The sequence below is a fragment of the Oncorhynchus mykiss genome, chromosome 1 (genome assembly GCF_013265735.2).
Source record: "Oncorhynchus mykiss isolate Arlee chromosome 1, USDA_OmykA_1.1, whole genome shotgun sequence".
Lineage (NCBI taxonomy): Eukaryota > Metazoa > Chordata > Actinopteri > Salmoniformes > Salmonidae > Oncorhynchus > Oncorhynchus mykiss.
In genome coordinates this window covers 32,331,310-32,353,126 of record NC_048565.1, presented here as the reverse complement: position 1 = coordinate 32,353,126, position 21,817 = coordinate 32,331,310, and the positions used below count along the sequence as shown (strand labels likewise).

At 42.6% G+C, this 21,817-nt stretch overlaps 1 protein-coding gene and 1 long non-coding RNA gene across 2 annotated transcripts; both read left to right on the top strand.

Moving 5' to 3' along the window:
• Nucleotides 1-1,993: 1,993 nt before the first annotated feature.
• On the top strand, nucleotides 1,994-10,278 carry LOC110521431 (ADP-ribosylation factor 4). The gene is made up of 6 exons (XM_021598968.2): nucleotides 1,994-2,231; nucleotides 2,837-2,917; nucleotides 3,644-3,753; nucleotides 3,884-3,955; nucleotides 8,561-8,686; nucleotides 8,772-10,278. The coding sequence occupies exons 1-6, from the start codon at nucleotides 2,165-2,167 to the stop codon at nucleotides 8,856-8,858; spliced, it is 543 nt and encodes a 180-aa protein (XP_021454643.1). The 5' UTR covers nucleotides 1,994-2,164; the 3' UTR covers nucleotides 8,859-10,278.
• A 9,432-nt stretch (nucleotides 10,279-19,710) lies between these two features.
• Nucleotides 19,711-21,168, top strand: LOC118964447. Its single transcript, XR_005051487.1, has 3 exons — nucleotides 19,711-19,831; nucleotides 20,281-20,348; nucleotides 20,691-21,168. It is a non-coding gene; the product is annotated as an uncharacterized LOC118964447 (long non-coding RNA).
• The last annotated feature ends 649 nt before the right edge of the window (nucleotides 21,169-21,817 follow it).

The following is a 21,817-nucleotide window of genomic DNA, read 5'->3' as shown; positions in this document are numbered from 1 at the left end:
TCTTTATGGGACACACAAATATAGGAGAAAGGAGGAGAAATACTAAAATGCAGTAAAAACATTGTTTACTCTAAATACCCGGTTAACACGTTTCTCTGTGATGGTAGACTGTGATACTAGGTTAGCTGCCCTAGGTGTCTGTTACACGCTCTATAACCACTGTGATTATTATTTGACCATGCTGGCCATCTATGAACATTTCAACATCTTGTAGAACAATCTGGCCTTAATGGCCATGTACGCTATAATCTCCACCAGCACAGCCAGATAAGGACTGGCCACCCCTCGGAGCCTGGTTCCTCTCTAGGTTTCTTTCTAAGTTCCTGCCTTTTTAGGGAGTTTTTCCTATCCACTGTGCTTCCACATCTGCATTGCTTGCTCTTGTTTTAGGCTGGGTATCTGTATAAGCACTTTGTGATAACTGCGGATGTAAAAAGTGCTTTATAAAATAAATGTGATGGATTGATTGGGGCAGCACACTCCTGATAACACAGAAGTCTCAAGTTTTGCACAACTATTGCACAGAATATTCTCAGTTAGTCTGGTGTGCTCTACACCTGTCGTGTGTGTGCACGTCGTGCGTGCAAGTTTATTTAAAACAATCTCTATTATGTGTGACATTGGTCCCTGCCCATTGCAGAAACAAACACATGACATCCCTCACACTTCAGAATTTAAATACCAAAGATGAATTATATACACTACATGACCAAAAGTATGTGGACACCTGCTTGTCGAACATCTTGTTCCAAAATCATGTCCCCCCTTTGCTGCTATAACAGCCTCCACTCTTCTTTGAAGGCTTTCCACTAGATGTTGGAACATTGCTGTGGGGACTTGCTTCCATTCAGTCACAAGAGCATTAGTGAGGTTGGGCACTGATGTTGGGAGTCTGCATTCAAATTAATCTCAAAGGTATTCGATGGGGTTGAGGTCAGGGCTCTGTGCAGGCCAGTCAAGTTCTTCCACACCGATCTTCACAAACCATTTCTGTATGGACCTCGCTTTGTGCATGGGGGCATTCCCATACTGAAACAGGAAAGGGCCTTCTCCTTCTTCATCCGCAAAACCCAGATTAATCCGTTGGACTGGCAGATGATGAAATGTGATTCATCACTCCAGAGAACGCATTTCCACTGCTCCAGAGTCCAATGGTGGCAAGCTTTACACCCCTCCAGCTGATGCTTGGCATTGTGCATGGTGATCTTAGGCCTGTGTGCGGCTGCTCGGCCATGGAAACCCATTTCATGAAGCTCCCGAAAAACAGTTATTGTGCTGACTTTGCTTCCAGAGGGAGTTTGAAACGTGGTAATCAGTGTTGCAACCAAGGACAGAATAATTCTGTGAGTTTATGTGGCCTACCACTTCGTGCTGAGTCAATGTTGCTCCTAGACATTTCCACTTCACAATAACAGCACTTACAATTGACCAGGGAAGCTCTAGCAGGTTGAAAAGGTGGCATCCTATGATGGTGCCACGTTGAATGTCACTGAGCTCTTCAGGAAGGCCATTCTACTGCCAATGTTTTGTCTATGGAGATTACATGGCTGTGTGCTCGATTTTATACACCTGTCAGCAACGGGTGTGGCCGAAATAGCCAAATACACTAATTTGACCACATACTGTCCACATACTTTTGTACTTCTATATACATGCAAGCACATCGACTATTCCTCGGGAAATACTGACCAGAGAGTCAATCTGATGTGACATTGCAATAACAGCGTAACCGTGTTGTAAGGACATCTGGTGCCACACAATTGAACTGCATCTTGCTGGCAAAAGCAGTGTGAACAAGTTACCATTTAACATACTTTTTTTATGTGATACAAATGAGTAGTGTTGGATCGGTCGAACCCGTAAATGCAGAGTTGTTTTACTTACGATAATGTTTGTCAAGACAAATGGTCTTGCATTAGTGCGTTAATATTATTGCTGTTGTTTAATTTCCATCACCACGTTGAACCCATTGTATTACTAATAAAGTTGAGTCAAATAGATGACGTCGGGAGTTCCACGTTGGCCCGGACGTGGCAGCAGCATCAGAGGACAGAAATAAACGATTCTTGCTTTGGGTGTCACAAACATAACGATTCACGCCTCGTCTCAACAACGACAAGAATTTAGAAAAGCTTTGCTTAAAATTTTGACATTCACTCACAACATGGGGCTTCTCATCTCGTCAGTTTTTACCAGACTGTTCGGCAAGAAACAGATGAGAATACTTATGGGTAAGTGTCAGCTGAGTCTTTATTGAGTAAGTAGCCCATGAAGAAAAACAGATTCGTTGGACTCAAAAGATTTAGCTTGAAGATTCAATAGTAACGGTAACAAATTAGCTACGTTAACATTTAAAGTAACGTTAGTAAATATTTGTTAGTGTTAGCTAGCTACAGTAATGTAGCAGTTAACAACGTTAACTCACTCGTATTTCATATGTCACAACGATTCATGCTATGATGCTGGTGAAGTTGTTTCGCGCACCTACAGTGCTGGTCATAAAAAAAACTATTTGTTTTGTTGGTTCATTGTGTCAACTAACTTACAGAAAGTTCATAGCCAACTAGCTAACACAAATACCTATCTACTCTAGCAATGTTTTCTTTGAGTAGTTTCTCTTGAGTAGTTTGTTAGTTCTAGTTAACGTTAGCTAGCCATTTTAGCCTATCTGTCATTTGAATGGTGGATTTTCGTGTCTTTAATCAGCTGTATCGATATGGACAGTCAAGTGTCAATGCGACAGTGTAGACATGTTTGATTGCTCGCTCATGCTTGCAGTTGTATGTGCGAATGAGATCTTGTTATTTTAATCATAACGTTGTTTGTGTTTTCTCAGTTGGCTTGGATGCTGCAGGGAAAACCACTATCTTGTACAAACTGAAGCTGGGAGAAATAGTGACCACCATTCCAACTATTGGTAAAACACACTCAGTCACACCCACCACCTTTCACCCTCCAGTCTCAGCTGATTCCTACTCGAATTACCTTTGTTGATGATCACCATAGCTAGGTATATTGGAGTCACTAATCACATTCAGAGTGTACAAAACAGGAACCCCTGCTCTTTCCTTGACATCGACTGACCAGGTGAATCCAGATGACAGCTATGATCTCTTATTGATGTCACGTGTTAAATCCACTTCAATCAGTGTAGATGGAGACAGGTTAAAGATGGAATTTTAACCCTTTAGACATCGTTTGTGTGTGCCATTCAGAGGGTGAATGGACAAGACAAAATATTTAAGTGCCTTTGAAATAGGCATGGTAGTAGGTGCCAGGTTTACGGTGAGTGTCAAGAACTGTAAGGCTGCTGAGTTTTTCACACGCAACAGTTGCCTGTGTGTATCAAGAATGGTTCTCCACCCACATTAGATCCAGCCAACTTGACACAACTGTGGGAAGCATTGGAGTCACCATGGGCCAGCATCTCTGTGTTCCTAATGTTTTGTACACATTGTATGTAGCCTAATATTGACATCCATAAATTGTGGGAGTGACATTTAAACCCAATACATGCATACATACAGTCCACCACACACCCTCAAAGTTTCCAAGGTGATAGCTCATGTGACGACAATTGTTTTTGAACACTGGAAATTAGAAATGTCTATTTGTTTAAGTCCCTTAATGGTGTGGGTGACAGGCTTTAACGTGGAGACGGTGGAGTACAAGAACATCTGCTTCACAGTGTGGGATGTGGGTGGTCAGGACAAGATCAGACCTCTCTGGAGACACTACTTCCAGAACACACAGGTAAACTCACGCACCAAAAGGAAACCGGGGAGGCTACACCACAGCCTGCTCTTTTATTCCTCTTATGTAATGCCTCCGGGCATCCTCCTGACTGTCCCTGCCCTGCTCTGACTTTGTGTTCCTCCCTCAGGGTCTGATCTTTGTAGTAGACAGCAACGACAGAGAGAGAGTGGCGGAGTCTGCAGAGGAGCTCTCCAAAATGGTGGGTACAGTGTTCTAGATTAAAATAAAAATTATTGGTGGTCACACTGGTGCTCACAAATTACACTGGTGCTCCCATCTTTAAAAAGTTAGAAGCACCACATGACATTTAGGAACACCTGAAAATGTTATTTAAATGTTTTGTTTTTTAATTCAGAGCCCATATTGGGCCTAAATTAATTATAGCTGCTCTTGACACCTGTTGTGCTCTAGAAACGAATATGTAACATTGTAAATTAGAGCTGAACGATATATCGGTGAACATATCGGAATCGGACGATATTAGCTAAAAATGCCAACATCAGTATTGGCCGATGTCAAAGCTGACGTGCATACCTATATATCGTATGTACGTGATGTAATGACGCCATGTAAAATTTTGCGGCACACCTGCAACACAGCATTCCTAACTAGCCCACAATGTCTGCTGTGTGGATCGAGCAGTCATTTGAAAGAGTAAGAATTTCAGTGTGACAACTCAAAAGGCAAAATCCATTAAAGCCAAGATGATGGAATTCGTTCATCAACCGTTCTCTGTCGTGGATGATGTTGGCTTTTGCCAACTGGCCGAGCACCGGTACACACTATCAAGTGCGCACATTTTTAAATGTTGCCCTTCCGGAGTTATACAGTGATAGCGTCATACATACTATGGAACACAGTTTGGGTCTTTGCTTTTCAAAAAAGATACAGTAGCACTGTCAAAGCTGTGTGAACAAGCAAACGCCGGCCACGAAACGTGTTTACAATACCTATTTGGTAATCAAGCATAATTTGTTCGACCGCAACTTCTGGGGTAGCTAGCTTTAGCTTGGTACCTAGCTAGTGCCAATACAACCAGCCTGAAAACAATGACCAGTGGAAACTGCAGTCATTTGAATTATTCTCACTTGTTGTTCGCCTATTCAAATTTTTATTCTGTTCATGAAAATAAATAGCTAGCCAGCCACTTAACCCTGTTGCCCAAAGCTAACGTTATAAGCAGCCAGCTAGCTTCATCTGGCCAGTGAGGCTTGACCGGACTTGGTTATGTATTGTGAAACTAGCCACAATAAGGATTAGGTACAATAGTGGAATTTGCGGTTTGTCTTCAAAATAAAAGTATGTAGTTGACAGTGAATCAAATGAATACAAATAGTAGAATTATCTCATACTTTTATTTTGAAGTATAAGAACTGTCTTATAAATTAGGGTTATTTTTAGATGACTCCTAGCTATATAGTTAGCTAGCTAAACTGTTGAAACAGAATGTTTTACTATGTTTTTGGGGAAGAACATTGTTTGCATTCATGAGCTAGCTAGCTTTTTATGACCAGCACTGTAGGTGCACGAGACAACTTTACCAGCATACGTATCGAATCGTTGTGACATATGAAATACGAGTGAAAAAATGTGTTAAATTATGTGATGTGCATTCATATTCAGGTCCTTGGTCAACAAGCTTATTTGACACGTCAAGTAGTGTTATTTAACGTATCTTTTTTTGACATGCAAAGACCCAAATGGCGTTCCATAGCAATCCTGGTTGAGAATGAAACGACTGAACAAATAAGCGACGAAACAGCACAGCAAGTAAGTGAAAGAAATAATGGGGACATACGTAAATGCCAACAAAATAACTCTTTGGTCAGTGCGGTGTGCGTGTGACCTTTATTTAACTAGGCAAGTAAGTTAAGAACAAATTCTTATTTACAATGACGGCCTACCCCGGCCAAACCCGGATGAAGCTGGGCCAATTGTGTGCCGCCCTATGGGACTCCCAATCGCGGGCGGATGTGATACAGCCTGGATTTGAACTCGGGACTGGAGTTATGTCTCTTGGACTGAGATGCAGTGCCTTAGACCGCTGCGTGTATGTGTTAACTTTAACTGTACTAGAATGCTTAAAAGTCTGCAAAAATGTTAAATCGGTATTGTTTTTTTTGGGGCAAGGAATGTAATATCAGTGCATCACTATTGTGAATACATTAGTTTATTATAAATGCTAAAATGTTGATACAAATATCTGGATATACTGGTAAAGTTACCAGACGGGTATACGACAAAGCAGGATCAATGAGTTAGCCAGTTAACTTTGATAAACAACCAGAAATAACTACTGATTTTTCTGGTTCGTTGGTGGTTGAGTCAATTAGACCATGCCCATTTCACGCTTATCCCACCCGAAAAACGTTATTTCAGAATATTTAGGCAAGTTAGCTGGCTAATTCATTGATGCTGCTTTGTAGTATTCTACTGTAGTTAGCTAGATAGCCATTGAGTTAACATGGCTGAACAAAGTGTAACAAATGGTTAACAACGTCAACGTGCGAGTAGTTTTAGAATGACCCGCGACATGATTTATCAATGTGAAATGCGCTCTGGGAAGATACATTTTGAGCTGGTAATATGGGCCGGATCTTTTGACCTGGTTGGTCTAGAAATGAAGCCGTTTGCGCTGCAGTAATGGTGCACCCATGACTCTTATGAATCGGCACACATTTGTTTCTCTAGGGCACTCGGAAACAACGGTACATCAAAGCTTAATCATTACAACAATTATCTGGGAGGTTTTTCACACAGTGCTCCCAAAATAAAACTCCTGATCAGAGCAAAATATTTAGTCTCCTGTGCAACCAAATTAGTTGCACTTTAGAGCCCTGGGTAGGAATATTTACTCTATGTATGATATGTAGCCAGCTAATAGTAGGTATTTTTAGTGTTGGTATGGTATGTAGGCCTATAGGCCTGGTCTGTTTTATTTATAATTGACTGGACATTGCAACTTGGTGGGGGTGCACACCCCCATTTACATCGACAGGGCTGCAGTGCAGAGGGACAAGAGCATCAAATTCCTCGGTGTCCACATAACTGAGGACTTAACAGGGTCCTCTCACACCAGAAGGGTTGTGAGGAAGCCACGGCAACACCTCTTCTCCTCAGGAAGCTGAAACGTTTTGCATGGCCCCTCAGATACTCAGGAACTTTACAGCTGCACTATTGAGAGCTGACTGGTTGTACCACCGTCTAGTATGGCAACTCCACCGCCCATGACCGGAAGGCCCTACAGAAGGTGGTGCGGATGGCCCAGCTCCCAGGACATATATGCCAGCCGGTGGAACAATTGCCCAAAACTCCAGCTACCTGAGACATGGGCTGTTCTCCATACTCCCGTACGGCAGGCAGTACTGGTGCATCAACGCTCAGGCAGACTCCTAAACAGCTTCTATCCCTTGGCCATAACTGTTAAATGGCTAACAACTACTACTCTCCCACAGACCGTCCAAACTGACTCTATGCCCATCCACAGGTCTCTACACACTCAGACACAACTTACACTGCTGCTAAAATGATTATTGATTAGATGTATTACTTCCTTAAGCTGCTGTAGATTGATTGCCAATACCGTTAGTATTTATCCTGTTACTGGTCACTATTACCCCTGTTTACGTGTGTGTATACACTACTGTTCAAAAGTTTGGGGTCACTTGTAAATTGACTTGTTTTCCATGTAAATATACATGAAATTAGTTGCGAAATGAATAGGAAATATAGTCAAGACATTGACAGGGTTATAAATAATACTTTTTAATTGAAATAATTGTGTCCTTCAAACTTTGCTTTCGTCAAAGACAACCTAGTTGTCAATTTGTTGAGGTAATCTGAAGAGATTTCACCCCATGCTTCCTGAAGCACCTCCCACAAGTTGGATTTGCTTGATGGGCACTTCTTACGTACAATACGGTCAAGCTGCTCCCACAACCCCTCAATAGGGTTGAGATCCTGTGACTGTGCTGGCTACTCCATTATAGACAGAATACCAGCTGACTGTTTCTTCCGTAAAAAGTTGTTCTTTTGTCCTGTTTGAGAAGAAAGTGCTTTGTTTCTGGCCATTTTGAGCCTGTAATCGAACCCACAAATGCTGATGCTCCAGATACTCAACTAGTCTCAAGAAGGCCTGTTTTATTGCTTTTTTAATCAGAACAACAGTTATCAGCTGTGCTAACACAATGTGCTATTGGAACACAGGAGTGATGGTTGCTGATAATGGTCCTCAGTACACCTATGTAGATGTTCCATTAAAAATATGCGATTTTCATTTACAACATTAACAATGTCTACACTGTATTTCTGATTAATTTGATGTTATTTTAATGGACTAAAAATGTGCTTTTCTTTCAAAAACAAGGACATTTCTAAGTGACCCCAAACTTTTGAACAGTTGTGTATATAATTGGTATATTACCAAAAGTATTTATATATTCATGCTACCAGTCACTTTTTCAGCCCTGTTTGCTTGAATAGTCTACTACCAGTCACTTTTTCAGCCCTGTTTGCTTGAATAGTCTACTACCAGTCACTTTATGTATAAACCCACCTTAACCACTCCTGTACCTGCACATTGAACAAGGTACTGGCACTGACATGTGTATATACTTGTGTTCCTTTTACAATAAACTATGACAAGTTATTCTATCACTGCATTGTTGGGAACGCCCTCTCAAGGTATGAATTACACTGTACTGTTTTATACCTCTTGTGTCCTGTGCACGTGGGGAATAAGCTTTGAAACTTCGTATCCCAAACCTGCGATCTAATCACTCTGCGCCCCCCCCCCCCCCCCCAGCTCCAGGAGGATGAGTTGAGAGAAGCAGTATTGCTGGTGTTTGCTAACAAGCAGGACCTTCCCAACGCTATGGCGGTCAGCGACCTCACGGACAAACTGGGACTGCAGAGCCTCCGCAGCAGAGTGGTGAGTCTCACTCACGCCCGTGTAAACGCCGACAGACATACACGCACACTCCTCAATGTTTTTATTTCTCACTCTTCCTCCTTAGTGGCACGTGCAGGCGACCTGTGCGACGCAGGGCACAGGACTGTATGAAGGACTGGACTGGCTTTCCAACGAGCTGTCCAAGCAGTAATACCGGACATCACAGACGAGAAAAGCAGAGCACGATAGAGAGGATGAGAACACCTCGGAGAGAGACTGAAACCTTTAATGAACTTTGGTCTTGAAGAACCTGTGCCCCTAGAGTGGACAGAACTTGTGGACAATGCAATCAATACCTATTGGAACATGTTATGTTACTACTCTTTTTACTTTATTGTCATCCCTTCAGATACTTGTCTAATCTTCACATTTTCCCCAACCTCATGTCTCGCAGCAGATAAACTGTCGCTCTGTTGCATGTTTAGAAATTGCTGCTCTGAGACACCTTGGAGACGACCCCTCTTTCCTCTGCACATTGTTCAGCTGGGTCGAAGTTGCCCCAAAACGCTGATCCTGGGTCACTTTTTTTTATTTTTATATGCTTATGGTTAAGATTAGGATTGGGTGTGTTGTAATCTGATCCTAGATCTGTGGTTAAGGGCAACTTCTACCTCAAACTGTTCAGCTCCACTAGACTTCATGGACATTTTCACTGAAACAACCTTACCCCTCACCCCTGTGACCTCATTGCCATTCTGTCACCTCGGTAAGGACAGAAGCTTCTAGAATGAGATGAAGACACTGATGCCATAAACCTCAAGATGTTTGAGGAAGTTTTTGTGCCCTGGGAGCCAAATGGAACTCCTTTTAGTGAATGGAACCACTGGAAACAGTTGGCTCCTGGTACTTCCTATTTTCTTCATCTCATTGTAGAGTAGGTTTGCTCTGGGTTCTCCACATGTCCTTTTTATTTTTTATGCAATAACCCATTTCCTAATGTGCTTTGATCTAAACTGGGAATCTGAAATGGTAAGGTAGTTGCTGCCACTAAGCATTGAAACGGGCTGAATACTTTTTCATCCACCTTATGGTTCAGGTTAGGATGGGTTATCTGATGTAGGAGCTGTGTTTAGGTACAACTTCTACCTCAAGCAAGTTGAAACCACACAAGGCTGTTTTGTGAGAATAAGCAGCACCTAACCCAGACTGCCTGTTCTAATACTTAAATGTTTTCTTCCCTCCTGCCCTTCCTTGAAATGTATTAGATTTAAGAAGTACTGGCTTGAAACAATGCAGTGGAAACCTTGTCCTCACTTGACCAATCTTTGATAACCTGAAGGAAAGGAAGCAGAAATTGTGTTTTCTAAGCATTGGAACAAGGCCAATATCAGTGTTGTATAGTGCAGGGGCATGCTTTGGTTCAGCTGCGCATGATTGTGGTTAGGTGTGCTCTTCTGGCTGATTTTGCACACTTAATCTGACTCTTCCACACACCCCTACTCAATCTCCCTGGGCTAGGCATACATTCCAGCTGACTGACTGCTTCTGGAAGCTGCCTCACAACTTTGAATGATCTGATAACTAATTGTTTTACAAAAGATCTCTAATAAATTCACCTGTTAAATTGTGTTTTTCTGAGGATTTTCTATGTCTATGTTCATGTGTTCTGGATATTTCAGTATACGTCTGTAATTCTCTGTAGGTTGCGTTAAGGAATGTGTAATGTACTCGTGCTTCATGTTTGGCAGCCAAACGCTTTAGGTCTCTCTGGTGGAAGTGAATTTGCTTCTTTCTGGTATTCTTTCTGGTATTGTTCCAAAGCCAACAGTAAACAAACCTCTGTGTGACTGTGCACATTCACTTGCCTGGCTGAGTGGTAATCTGGAATTAGATGAAATGAGGACCAAACTGATGCAAATGACTTCTGTCTAATGTCCTTGCTGTCACACGGTGCCTCATTCAAGGTTTACCAAAAATATAGAGGGGGTGTGACACCATAGTCCACACTACCACATCTCGGTTTAGGGTGAAGTTGCCCATAGACACTGATCTTGGGACAGTTTAGCATTTCCCCCTGCTAATGGTTAGGATTTGGGGAGGGGAAGCTGATCCTAGATCTGTACCTAGGGTAACATCCTGGAGCCCATGTCTCTTTGGCCTTCCTATTGGTTGTAGTGCTGTACATCAACTAGAATAATCTTTAGTTTTTCAGGTACAATGATACCACACCAGTTGTCTTAGTTTAATGGAAATTGGGCGGCAGGTAGCCTAGCCGCGGGCCAGTAACCGAAAGGTTGCTGGTTTGGATCCCAGAGCCAACTAAGTGAAATCTGTATGTGCCCTTAACCCTATTTGATCCTGTAAGTTGTGGATAAAATCATCTGCTAAATTTGACTTTCTAATGTGCTACGCAGCTGAATCAAATAACCAACTCATCATCATGCTTTGATTATGTGAATCAGCTGTGTAGTGTTGGGGCAAAATAACTAAATGTGAACTCGGGGTGTCCCAGGACCGAATTTGGAAACCTGTAATAGAGGACTAAAACCATCAGACAGATCTTGACATGGCAGTTGTTATCCAACAGAGGGGGTAGTTAGCATGGTAGCGTGTGTGTGTCAGCCCAGGTAGTTTCTGTTGGGAGGGGTTGGGTACAAGCTGTGTTTGTGCTATGTCAGTACTATGAAATGTGATATATTTTTCTCAAATTACAGATAAGTAATTTATGGAGTAAAGAGAGTGGATTGGTCAAACAATACAGTAGGAATTATCCTCATTCACAAGGGTCCTTTTATTTGTGTAACAGCAAAGACCAACATGTTGAGTCAAATCAAATGTTATTTGTCACGTGCTTTGTAAACGACAGGTGTAGGCTAACAGTGAAATGCTTTTGCAACAATATAGACATTCAAATAAATCAAATGAAATAGTGACAAGCGGAATACACAGTGAATAACAATTGAGTACAAATAACATGGCTACAGTGTATGTACAGGGAATACCAGTACTGAGTCGCTATGCATGGGTACGAGGTAGAGATACTGTAGGAAGGGGTAAATTGTCTAGGCAACAGGATAGATAGTAGGCAGTGGCAGCAACGTGTGTGTGTGTGTGACGTCAGTATGCATGCGTTGGGGTGTCAGTGTAATTATGTGTGAGTGTGCATAGTCAGTGCAAGAGTCAAAAAAGAGTCAATGCAGATAGTCCAGGTAGTTATTTAGGAGTCTTAAGGCTTGGGGGTAGAAGCTGTTCAGGGTTCTGTTGTTTCCATACTTGGTGCATTAGTGAAGAGAACAGTGGCTTGGGTGACTGGAGTCTGACAATTTTTTGGGCCTTCATTTGACACTGCCTGTTATAGAGGTCTTGGATGGCAGGGAGCTTGGCTCGAGTGATGTACTGTGCCGTACTCACCACCCTCTGTAGTGCCTTGCGGTTGGGTGCCTTGCTGTGATGCAGCTAATCAAGATGCTCTCAATGGTGGAGCTGAGGACCCATGCCAAATCTTTTCAGCCTCTTGAGGGGGACTAGGCGCTGTCGTGCCGCCTTCACAACTGTGTGGGTGTACGTGGACCATGTTAATTCCTTAGTGATGTGGACACTGAGGAACTTGAAACTCTCGACCCACTCCACTACAGCCCCATCGATCTGGATGGAGGTGTGCTCGCGCCTCTGTTTCCTGTAGTCCACGATTGGGTGAACAGGGAGTATAGGAAAGGACAAGCACACACCCCTGAGAGGCCCCTGTGGTGATGATATTTTCTGATGTCTTGTTGCCTACCCTCACCGCCTGGAGGTGGCCAGTCATGAATCCAGTTGCAGAGGGAGTTTTTCAGTCCCAAGGTCCTGAGATTGGGGATGAGCTTTGAGGGGACTATGGTGTTGAATGCTGCGCTATAGTCAATGAACAGCATTCTTACATAGCTATTCCTTTTGTCCAGGTGGGTGAGGGCAGTGTGGAGTGCAATAGAGATTCTGTCATCTGTGGATCTGTTTGGGCAAATTGGAGTGGGTCTGGGGTTTTTGGGATAATGGTGTTAATGTGAGCCATTACCAACCTTTCAAAGCACTTCATGGCTACGGACGTGAGTGCTATGGGTGTGTAGTCATTTAGGCAGGTTACCTTAGGGTTCTAGGGCACAGGGACTAAGGTGGTCTGTTTGAAACATGTTGGTATTACAGATTCAATCAGGGACATGTTGAAAATGTCAGTGAAGACACCTGCCAGTTGGTCAGCACATGCCCGGAGCACACGTCCTGGTAATCGGCCCCGCGGCCTTGTGAATTTTGACCTGTTTAAAGGTCTTACTCACGTCGGCTACGGAGAGTGTGATCACACAGTCGTCCGGAACAGCTTGCCTCGAAGTGAGCATAGAAGTGATTTAGCTCGTCTGGTAGGCTCGTGTCACTGGCAGCTCGCGGCTGTGCTTCCCTTTGTAGTCTGTAATAGTTTGCAAGCCCTGCCACATAAGACGAGCATCAGAGCCGGTGTAGTACGATTCAATCTTATCCCTGTATTGACACTTTACCTGTTTGATGGCTCGTCGGAGGGCATAGCAGGATTTCTTATAAGCTTCCATGTTAGAGTCCTGCACCTTGAAAGCGGCAGCTCTACCCTTTAGCTCAGTGCGAATGTTGCCTGTAATTGATGGTTGGAGTACGTACGGTCACTGTGGGGACGATGTCCTCGATATACTTATTAGTAAAGCCAGTGACTGATGTGGTGTACTCCTCAATGCCATCGGAAGAATCCAGGAACATGTTCCAGTCTGTGCTGGGACTACCTGACATGATGACTCCTTGCTGTCCCCAGTCCACCTGACCGTGCTGCTGCTCCAGTTTCAACTGTTCTGCCTTATTATTATTCGACCATGTTGGTCATTTATGAACATTTGAACATCTTGGCCATGTTCTGTTATAATCTCCACCCGGCACAGCCAGAAGAGGCCACCCCACATAGCTTGGTTCCTCTCTAGGTTTCTTCCTAGGTTTTGGCCTTTCTAGGGAGTTTTTCCTAGCCACCGTGCTTCTACACCTGCATTGCTTGTTGTTTGGGGTTTTAGGCTGGGTTTCTGTACAGCACTTTGAGATATCAGCTGATGTACGAAGGGCTATATAAATAAATTTGATTTGATTTTATGAAAACCTGCTCCAGAGTGCTCAGGACCTCAGACTGGGGCGAAGGTACAACTTCCAACAGGACAACGAACCAAAGTACACAGTCAAGACAACGCAAGAGTGGCTTCGGGACAAGTCTCTGAATGTCCTTGAGTGGCCCAGCCAGAGCCGGACTTGAACCTGATCGAACATCTCTGGAGAGACCTGAAAATAGCTGTGCAGCAACATTCCCCATCCAACATGACAGCGCTTGAGAAGATCTGCAGAGAAGAATGGGAGAAACTCCCCAAATACAGATGTGCCAAGCTTGTAGCGTCCTACCCAAGAAGACGCGATGCTGTAATCGCTGCCAAAGGTGCTTCAATGAAGTACTGAATACTTATGTAAATGTAATATATATCATTTTTTTTGCAAAAATAAAGAATCTTAACCTGTTTTTGCAGTGCCATTATGGATTATTGTGTGTAGATTGATGAGGGGAAAAAACAATTTAACCAATTTTAGAATAAGGTTGTAACATAACAAAATGTGGAAAAAGTTAAGGGGTCTGAATACTTTCCGACGTCACTGCATGTTAACATGGGCTATTTTGAGCACTTTTCTGGGATGCTTGTTTTCATTGCTTTACTGAGAAGCTTAGCAGAAGTAGAAATTTTCATGTTATTTATGTTAGTGCAGGATGAGCTGCACACAGTGGACTTCCTAATAGGGCACACGACCTCAGTGCTAACAGCATAAATCTGGTTCATAGGCACGTTTGCTGCATACAATAGCGGTAGGATCAGCAGGGGCATTCAGGGCAGTTAGAGGGAAATAAATTAGGTTAATTAAACATTGTGTCTTCCAATGCCCCTCGTATAATGTACATTTGCTAAAGCATTATGATGACTCAGTGACACAATGGCATGGGTTAACTGAGCTGGGCTTGGATCATTGATAAGTCATTGTCTCAACGCAGCCTTATAATGCTGTGAAAGGATCCAGGAAACCAAATGATTTGGGTGTTATCAGATAGATCCTGGAACATATTCCAGTCTGTGCTAGTGAAACAGTCACTGGTACTTCCTGTTTGAGTTTTTGCTTGTAAGCAGGTAGAAGGAGGATAGGGTAACGGTCTGATTTGCCAAAGGGAGTGTGAGGGAGGACCTTGTATATATTTCTGTGTGTGGATTAAAGGGGATCTAGAATTTTCCATTTCCCAGCACTGGCCACGAGAAATGCCGCCTCTTAATGCCAAATGTATTGTGTGCTTACGGCCCTATACAGATCATTGAGTGCCAGCATTGGTTTGTGGTGGTAAATACTATAGACCGCTACAATAAATATAGATTAAGACTCTCTTGTTAAATAGTATGGTCTGTAGTCATGAGGTATTTTAACTCAGGTGAGCAAAAACTTGAGACCTTAACATTAGAGAACACGGACCAGCTGTTGTTAACAGAGACAGACCCTTCCTCCCTTTGTCTTGCCGTCTGGTTCTGACAATGCATAGAAAAATCAGTCACGACTCTGAGAGACATAGGATATTCCCGTTTTTCAGGTCCCGTTAGCAGGATAGTCTCGAACGGCTCATCCAGCTTGTTCTCCAGTGACTGCACGTTCGCCAATAAAGGAGGGCAATGCATTCTATTTGGTCGCCGACCTAATCTCGTCAGGATGCTGCCTCGCCTGCCTCTCTTTCACTTCCACTTCCTCTTTTGAGTCCAGGGGATTATGACCGGGTCTGGAGTAAGCAGAATGATAATAAAACGTGTAACAAAAAGTAAAATGAAGATGTGATTGCTGATGTGAAAGTTATATAAAGACAGAGTTTTATGTTAAGAGTTGTATTGGTCTTTCATTGCCATCTAAAAATAAGAGTTGTACTTGTTGAGAAGGGTGCCTAGAAACCTAGTAACCAGACACACACCCTGTCTTGAGAAAAGGGAGCAGGGAAATTAAACTCAAGACAGACTTTACTGGAAACAAAACTGAAGGGAAAGACTTTTGTGGCAAATAGCCATTGTGCTCAGCGTGTGCATGAGTCAGCACACACCGCAGAAGGCTGCTGAGGGGAGAACGGCTCATAATAATGGTTGGAACAGAGCAAATGGAATGGCGTCAATGGAAACCATGTGTTGGATGTATTTGATACCATTCCACCTATTCCACTCCAGCCATTACCACAAGCCCATCCTCCCCAATTAAGGTGCCACCAACCTCCTGTGACACACACACAAACAATGTGGGCTGAGGGTAAATTAGGTGCTTTCCTGTGGCCCTCGGCATTGACAGTTGAGGAAGAGGGGAGGGTTTTTTCAGAGAATAGATGGATGATGCAACGTTTGATCTGTCCTTTTTATTCTGCGGAGCCCTTGGCTAAAGGGTTCAGGGGCGAGTTTCTTTTCCATAGAGATCTAATAGCTTGTATTGTTTTATTGTTTAATGTGCTTTGTATGTAATTCACTTTGCATGCATTTCAATGTCATCAAACCAAAATATTGTATTTGTGTTGTTCATTTACAGTTACACGGAAAGGCTACTGTTTTGTCTTTAGAGTAATATTGCTATAGTACAAGATAACTTTGACAATAATATAATAAATGGTAAGAGTATTTGTTAAACATCAATCCTGAACCAGGAAGTGTCAGTGTCGCCTACGTCACTTACATCTATGTGTGTCCTTCCTTGTGATGCAGTACTGGTGACCCTCTGTCAGGTCACCATGGAGTTCCCACTCTGTCTGCTTGCTTTGTATTTTATTGTACCTCACATCCGCAACATGAATGTGCCTGTGATGAATAAACATTTTATGGACAATAAAGATTAATAGAATTCAAATGAACCTGTAAACATACTAAATTGTAGGGCCAGAGTTGCCTTGTGGACTAGCTGTGACTAAAACAAAGTATTGTCCCACGGTGACAAGGAGGAAGAGAGGAGGCTCCCAAGGGGAGATCACTGGGTCCCTGACCATGTCCTGAGGGGTGTGTTGGGAATCTGTTCACTAGCAGGTACTGACCCTCAGCATGACCTTTCAGGACCTGTGCCCGGTTTCCCAAAAGTATCTTGATGCTAAGGTTCTAAGATTAACTTAGCCTTAAGATGCTTCTGGGAAACCGAGCCCTGGTCGGTCGGGCCTGGTGAGCAGAGCCAGGTGACCTTGACGCACCGACGAACCCAAGCGCTAGACACCCGAAAACACCTAGGACGACAAGATGAAGCTCATCCAAAGCACAAAGCTTATATTACTTACCTGAATACTGAAACAATTAATACTTACCTGAATACTTAAACAAGCAATGTAACTAAATAGAATGCAGCCAGATGAAGAACCATTATTTTCTTTATTTTGGTTGGCTTCTGGTTGTCCGTGTTTCGGCAGCTCGTGGGGGAACTGCTGATTTAAACACAATCCCAAATACACTACAAGGCTGAAAGCATGATTTCCTTAAATGTTTTTAAAAATGAAAATAAAAATGGAAAGAACCTATGCGACATGAACAAACTTGCCTGTGTCATTTGTTTTGTAGTTTTGCCATTCAGGTCTCTGATATTGATTCCACATTGCAGAGAACTACTGCAAAATGATACATATAGATAGTAGTGTAGTGTAAGTAAATGATATCAATCTACTTGACACATCCTTGAATTGATACATACTAACAATTTCATATCAGTCTCACTGCATTATTTTATTCATACTTTTTTGAAATTAGCTTCATGTAGGCCAAGATTACCGTGTAGTTTAGAGCCTTCTCTGGTTTTATACTTCCTTGAATGGGATTGGCCTCTCTCCTGCCACGCACGCACACATACAGTGCATTCAGAAAGTATTCAGACCCCTTGACTTTTTCCACATTTTCTTACTCTACAGCCTTATTCTAAAATTGATTAAAAAACTATTTTTAATACACACATATAAATAAGGTATTTTTGTGTTTTATATTTAGTAAATTTGCAAACATTTCTAAAAAACTGTTTTCACTTTGTCATTATTGGCTATCAAGTATTCAGACCATTTGCTATCAGACTCTAAATTTAGCTCAGGTGCATCTTGTTTCCATTGATCATCCTTGAGATGTTTCTACAACTTGATTGGAGTCCACCTGTGGTAAATTCAATTGATTGGACATGATTTGGAAAGTCACATCTGTCTATATAATGTCCCACAGTTGACAGTGCATGTTAGAGCAAAAACTAAGCCATGAGGTCAAATGAATTATTCGTAGAGCTCTGAGACACGATTGTGTTGAGGCACAGATCTGGAGAAGTGAACCAAAATATTTATTCAGCATTGAAGGTCCCCAAGAACACAGTGGCCTCCATCATTCTTAAATATAAGAAGTTTGGAACAACCAAGGCTCTTCTTAGAGCTGGCCGCCTGGCCAAACTGAGCAATCGGGGGAGAAGAGCCTTGGTCAGGGAGGTGACCAAGAACCCGATGGTCACTCTGACAGAGGACCAGAGTTCCTCTGTGCAGATGGGAGAACCTTCCAGAAGGACAACCATCTCTACAGCACTCCACCAATCAGGCCTTTATGGTAGAATGACCAGATGGAAGCCACTCCTTTGTAAAAGGGTCAGGACAGCCCACTTGGAATTTTCCCCAAAACAGGTTTTGACTCTCAGAACATGAGAAGCAAGATTCTCTGGTCTGATGAAACCAAGATTGAACTGTTTGGCCTGAATGCGTTACGTGTTACGTCTGGAGGAAACCTGGCACCATCCCTACGGTGAAGCATGGTGGTGGCAGCATCATGCTGTGGGGATGTTTTTCAGCGGCATGGACTGGGAGACTAGTCAGGATCGAGGGAAAGATGAACAGAGCAAAGTACAGAGTGATCCTTGATGAAAACTTGCGCCAGAGAGCTGAGGACCTCAGACTGGGACGAAAGTTCCCCTTCCAACAGGACAACGACCCTAAGCACACAGCCAAGACAACGCTGGAGTGGCTTCGGGACAAGTCTCTGAATGTCCTTGAGTGGCCGAGTCATAACTCGGACTTGAACCTGATCGAACATCTTTGGAGAGACCTGAAAATAGCTGTGCAGTGGCTTTCCCTTTCCAATCTTACAGAGCTTGAGAGGATCTGCAGAGAAGAATGGGAGAACCTCCCCAAATACAGGTGTGCCAAGCTTGTATCGTCATACTCAAGAAGACTCGAGGCTGTAATCGCTGCCAAAGGTGCTCCAACAAAGTACTGAGTAAAGGGTCTGAATGCTAATGTAAAAAAATACATTTTTGCTTTGTCATTATGGGGTATTGTGTGTAGATTGAGGAAAAAACTATTGAATCCATTTTAGAGTAACACTGTAACGTAACAAAATATGGAAAAAGTCAAGGGGTCTGAATACTTTCTAAATGCACTGTACATGTACGCACGTCATAGTTTGGTTCTTTTTTTAATACACAATTACGGGTTCTAAAGAGGCAGGGGCTCATCTCATTCGCCAGTTCGCCACTGGAACCAATAAGTGATATATCTCAATTATTATCTGTTAACCAGGATTACGAAAGTAACCTTGAGTTTTGTTGTGTTGTGTTTGTTCAGCACCTAGTAACCAAATAAGGCACACCCTATCTGAGAAATAGAGGCAGTGCAAAAAATGAAACTTAAAGATGGATGTTGATGTACAACAAAACAGACAAAGAAAGAAGTAAAGCTTGCTCACACACACACACACACACACACACACACACACACACACACACACACACACACACACACACACACACACACACACACACACACACACACACACACACACACACACACACACACACACACACACACACACACACACACACACACACACACACACACACACACACACACACACACACACACACACACACACACACACACACACACACACACACAAACAAACACACAATGCAGGCTGCTTGTCTGAGGCAGGGCTAAACAGTTCAGGGTATAGGACGAGGGAGAGTAAGAGGAGGAGCAGGAGCAGGAGAGGAGGGGGAGGAGTAGGAGGAGGAGAAGAGGGTTCTCAGGGTATATAAGGAAGATGCAGTGATTCATCTGTCCTTTCTATCCTGCGGACATGTCTGCTGAAGGATTCAGGGGTGAGTTTTATCTCTATAATGATGAAGAACTTACTGTAAACATTGACCTGTGTTATTTGACCTGATGAATATATAGTTGAGTTTACATTAATTTCAGCATAATTATTGCTTTTATTTTTTAAAGTAAAGTTGATATGACAAACAGGAATGTTTTTTAAAACTTTTAAAAAACGTTTAAAGTACATTTCCTGTATTATGAATAAGAGCAGTACAAGTAGAAGTATAATGTGATGTACAGTCATTATCATATGCTGTTGTTGTTTAGTCAGAGAGTAGCAGATTTATTGAGAAAATATGAAAAATAATTCAATGAATAGCTTTTGAATTATTGATAAACCATGTAACACATTGAATTCAGAATCAGAAAAAGAGTCTGAAAAAAGGGAAGTGACCATGTTTTGTAATTATTGACTGTGTCACATCTAAGTCTGTCATTCCTTGTGTTTCAGGGCTGGTGACCATAACCTTTTAACAGGTCACCCATGGAGTCCCATTCTGTCTGCTTGCTATGAATCATGTAAATATCTCTGTTTGAAGTATCTCTGTAAAATAATATATTACTGTTCAGAGATGTCAGGTCCTAGATAATGTATCTGTAAAAAAAGGAGACAAGTAGACTTCCTTTTTATTGCTGTAAATCAAGAAATTTCTCACAACTACTCAGAACTGTCAATAAGTCTGTATTGGGACACGTTCAATGATACGTATCAAGACCTCTACCGCTGCTGTTTTCTCTGCCACTCCCTTGCATCACCACTGATAAAGTACTGTTTGATAAAGGTTTATTAGCAAATGTGAAGGTTTTGCTGTGGTGAAGGTTTATGAAATGTAGTACTGAACACAATCTCTCTTCCCACAGTGAGGAGGAGGAGGAGGAGGAGGAGGAGAAGAAATCCTGGGCTAGACTAAGGGCGGGTCGCGCCTCCCCCGCGACCGTCCGGTCATGAGAACACTACACATCGGGTGCGGCCTTCACTAGGGAGTAACGCAACAGTGGTGCTGCCTACCGCAGGAACAAGGCCGGTGCGTCGTGTTCCCATGCCGGGCCAGCAGGGGGTGACGTGTGCAGAGCCAGCGCTGCAGAAATGCAGTGACCTCGAAACAACTAACCAAAACTCAGACTACAGAAGCAAAACCACAAAAGCCAAAACTACTTTCCACTTCCCCTTTTCCCTTTGGCTTCTGGTGGTCTGCGTGCTTGGTTAGGTGGGCTCGAGGGAGGGGCCTGCTGATAAACACAATCCCATAATAGATTCACCTAAAAAGGCTGTACGCAACATTTACTGTAAAAACCAATGAAAATGTGAAAATAAAACTGTAAACACATGCAACTTTAACATGTTTTGTCCAGTGTCTGTTGTTTCTATGTGTTGTTTATTCCATATTATAAACCGAGTGGTTCGAGTCTTGAATGCTGATTGGCTGAAAGCTGTGGTATATCAGACCTTATACCATGGGTATGACAAAAAATGACTATTTACTGTTCTAATTACATTGGTAAGAAGTTTATGATAGCAATAAGGCACCTTGTGGGATTGTGCTAAATTGCCAATTTTACCACCCCTCCTTGGGCCTTATTGCTTAATTGTATCCTTTCACCAAAATATAGTATGTTTGAATTCTCTATCGATGTGTTAACCAAGTGAGTCTTTCCCTCATCGGTCCTACTAGTATTAGTTAAATTCAAACGTAAGAATGGTTTATATGAATTGTTATAGTAGGATTAGTTTTGATAGGAGTTTTAGTGCCAATTATGTTACAGACAGGAGAACAACAGGCTGACAACAGTGACACAACAGTTCAGTAACATACATATAACTATGAGAACTGTCATTTGCTCAATATGGGCACAAGGTCACTAGCCATTAGCAGGTATAAGGTGCATTAGTGGGTGGGTGCCAGCTGGGTAGTCAAGAGTGACAAAATCCTAGTTTACATTTATTAACATCTGTAGTTTTAGAAGGTCTCATCATGAGACTTGAGGCT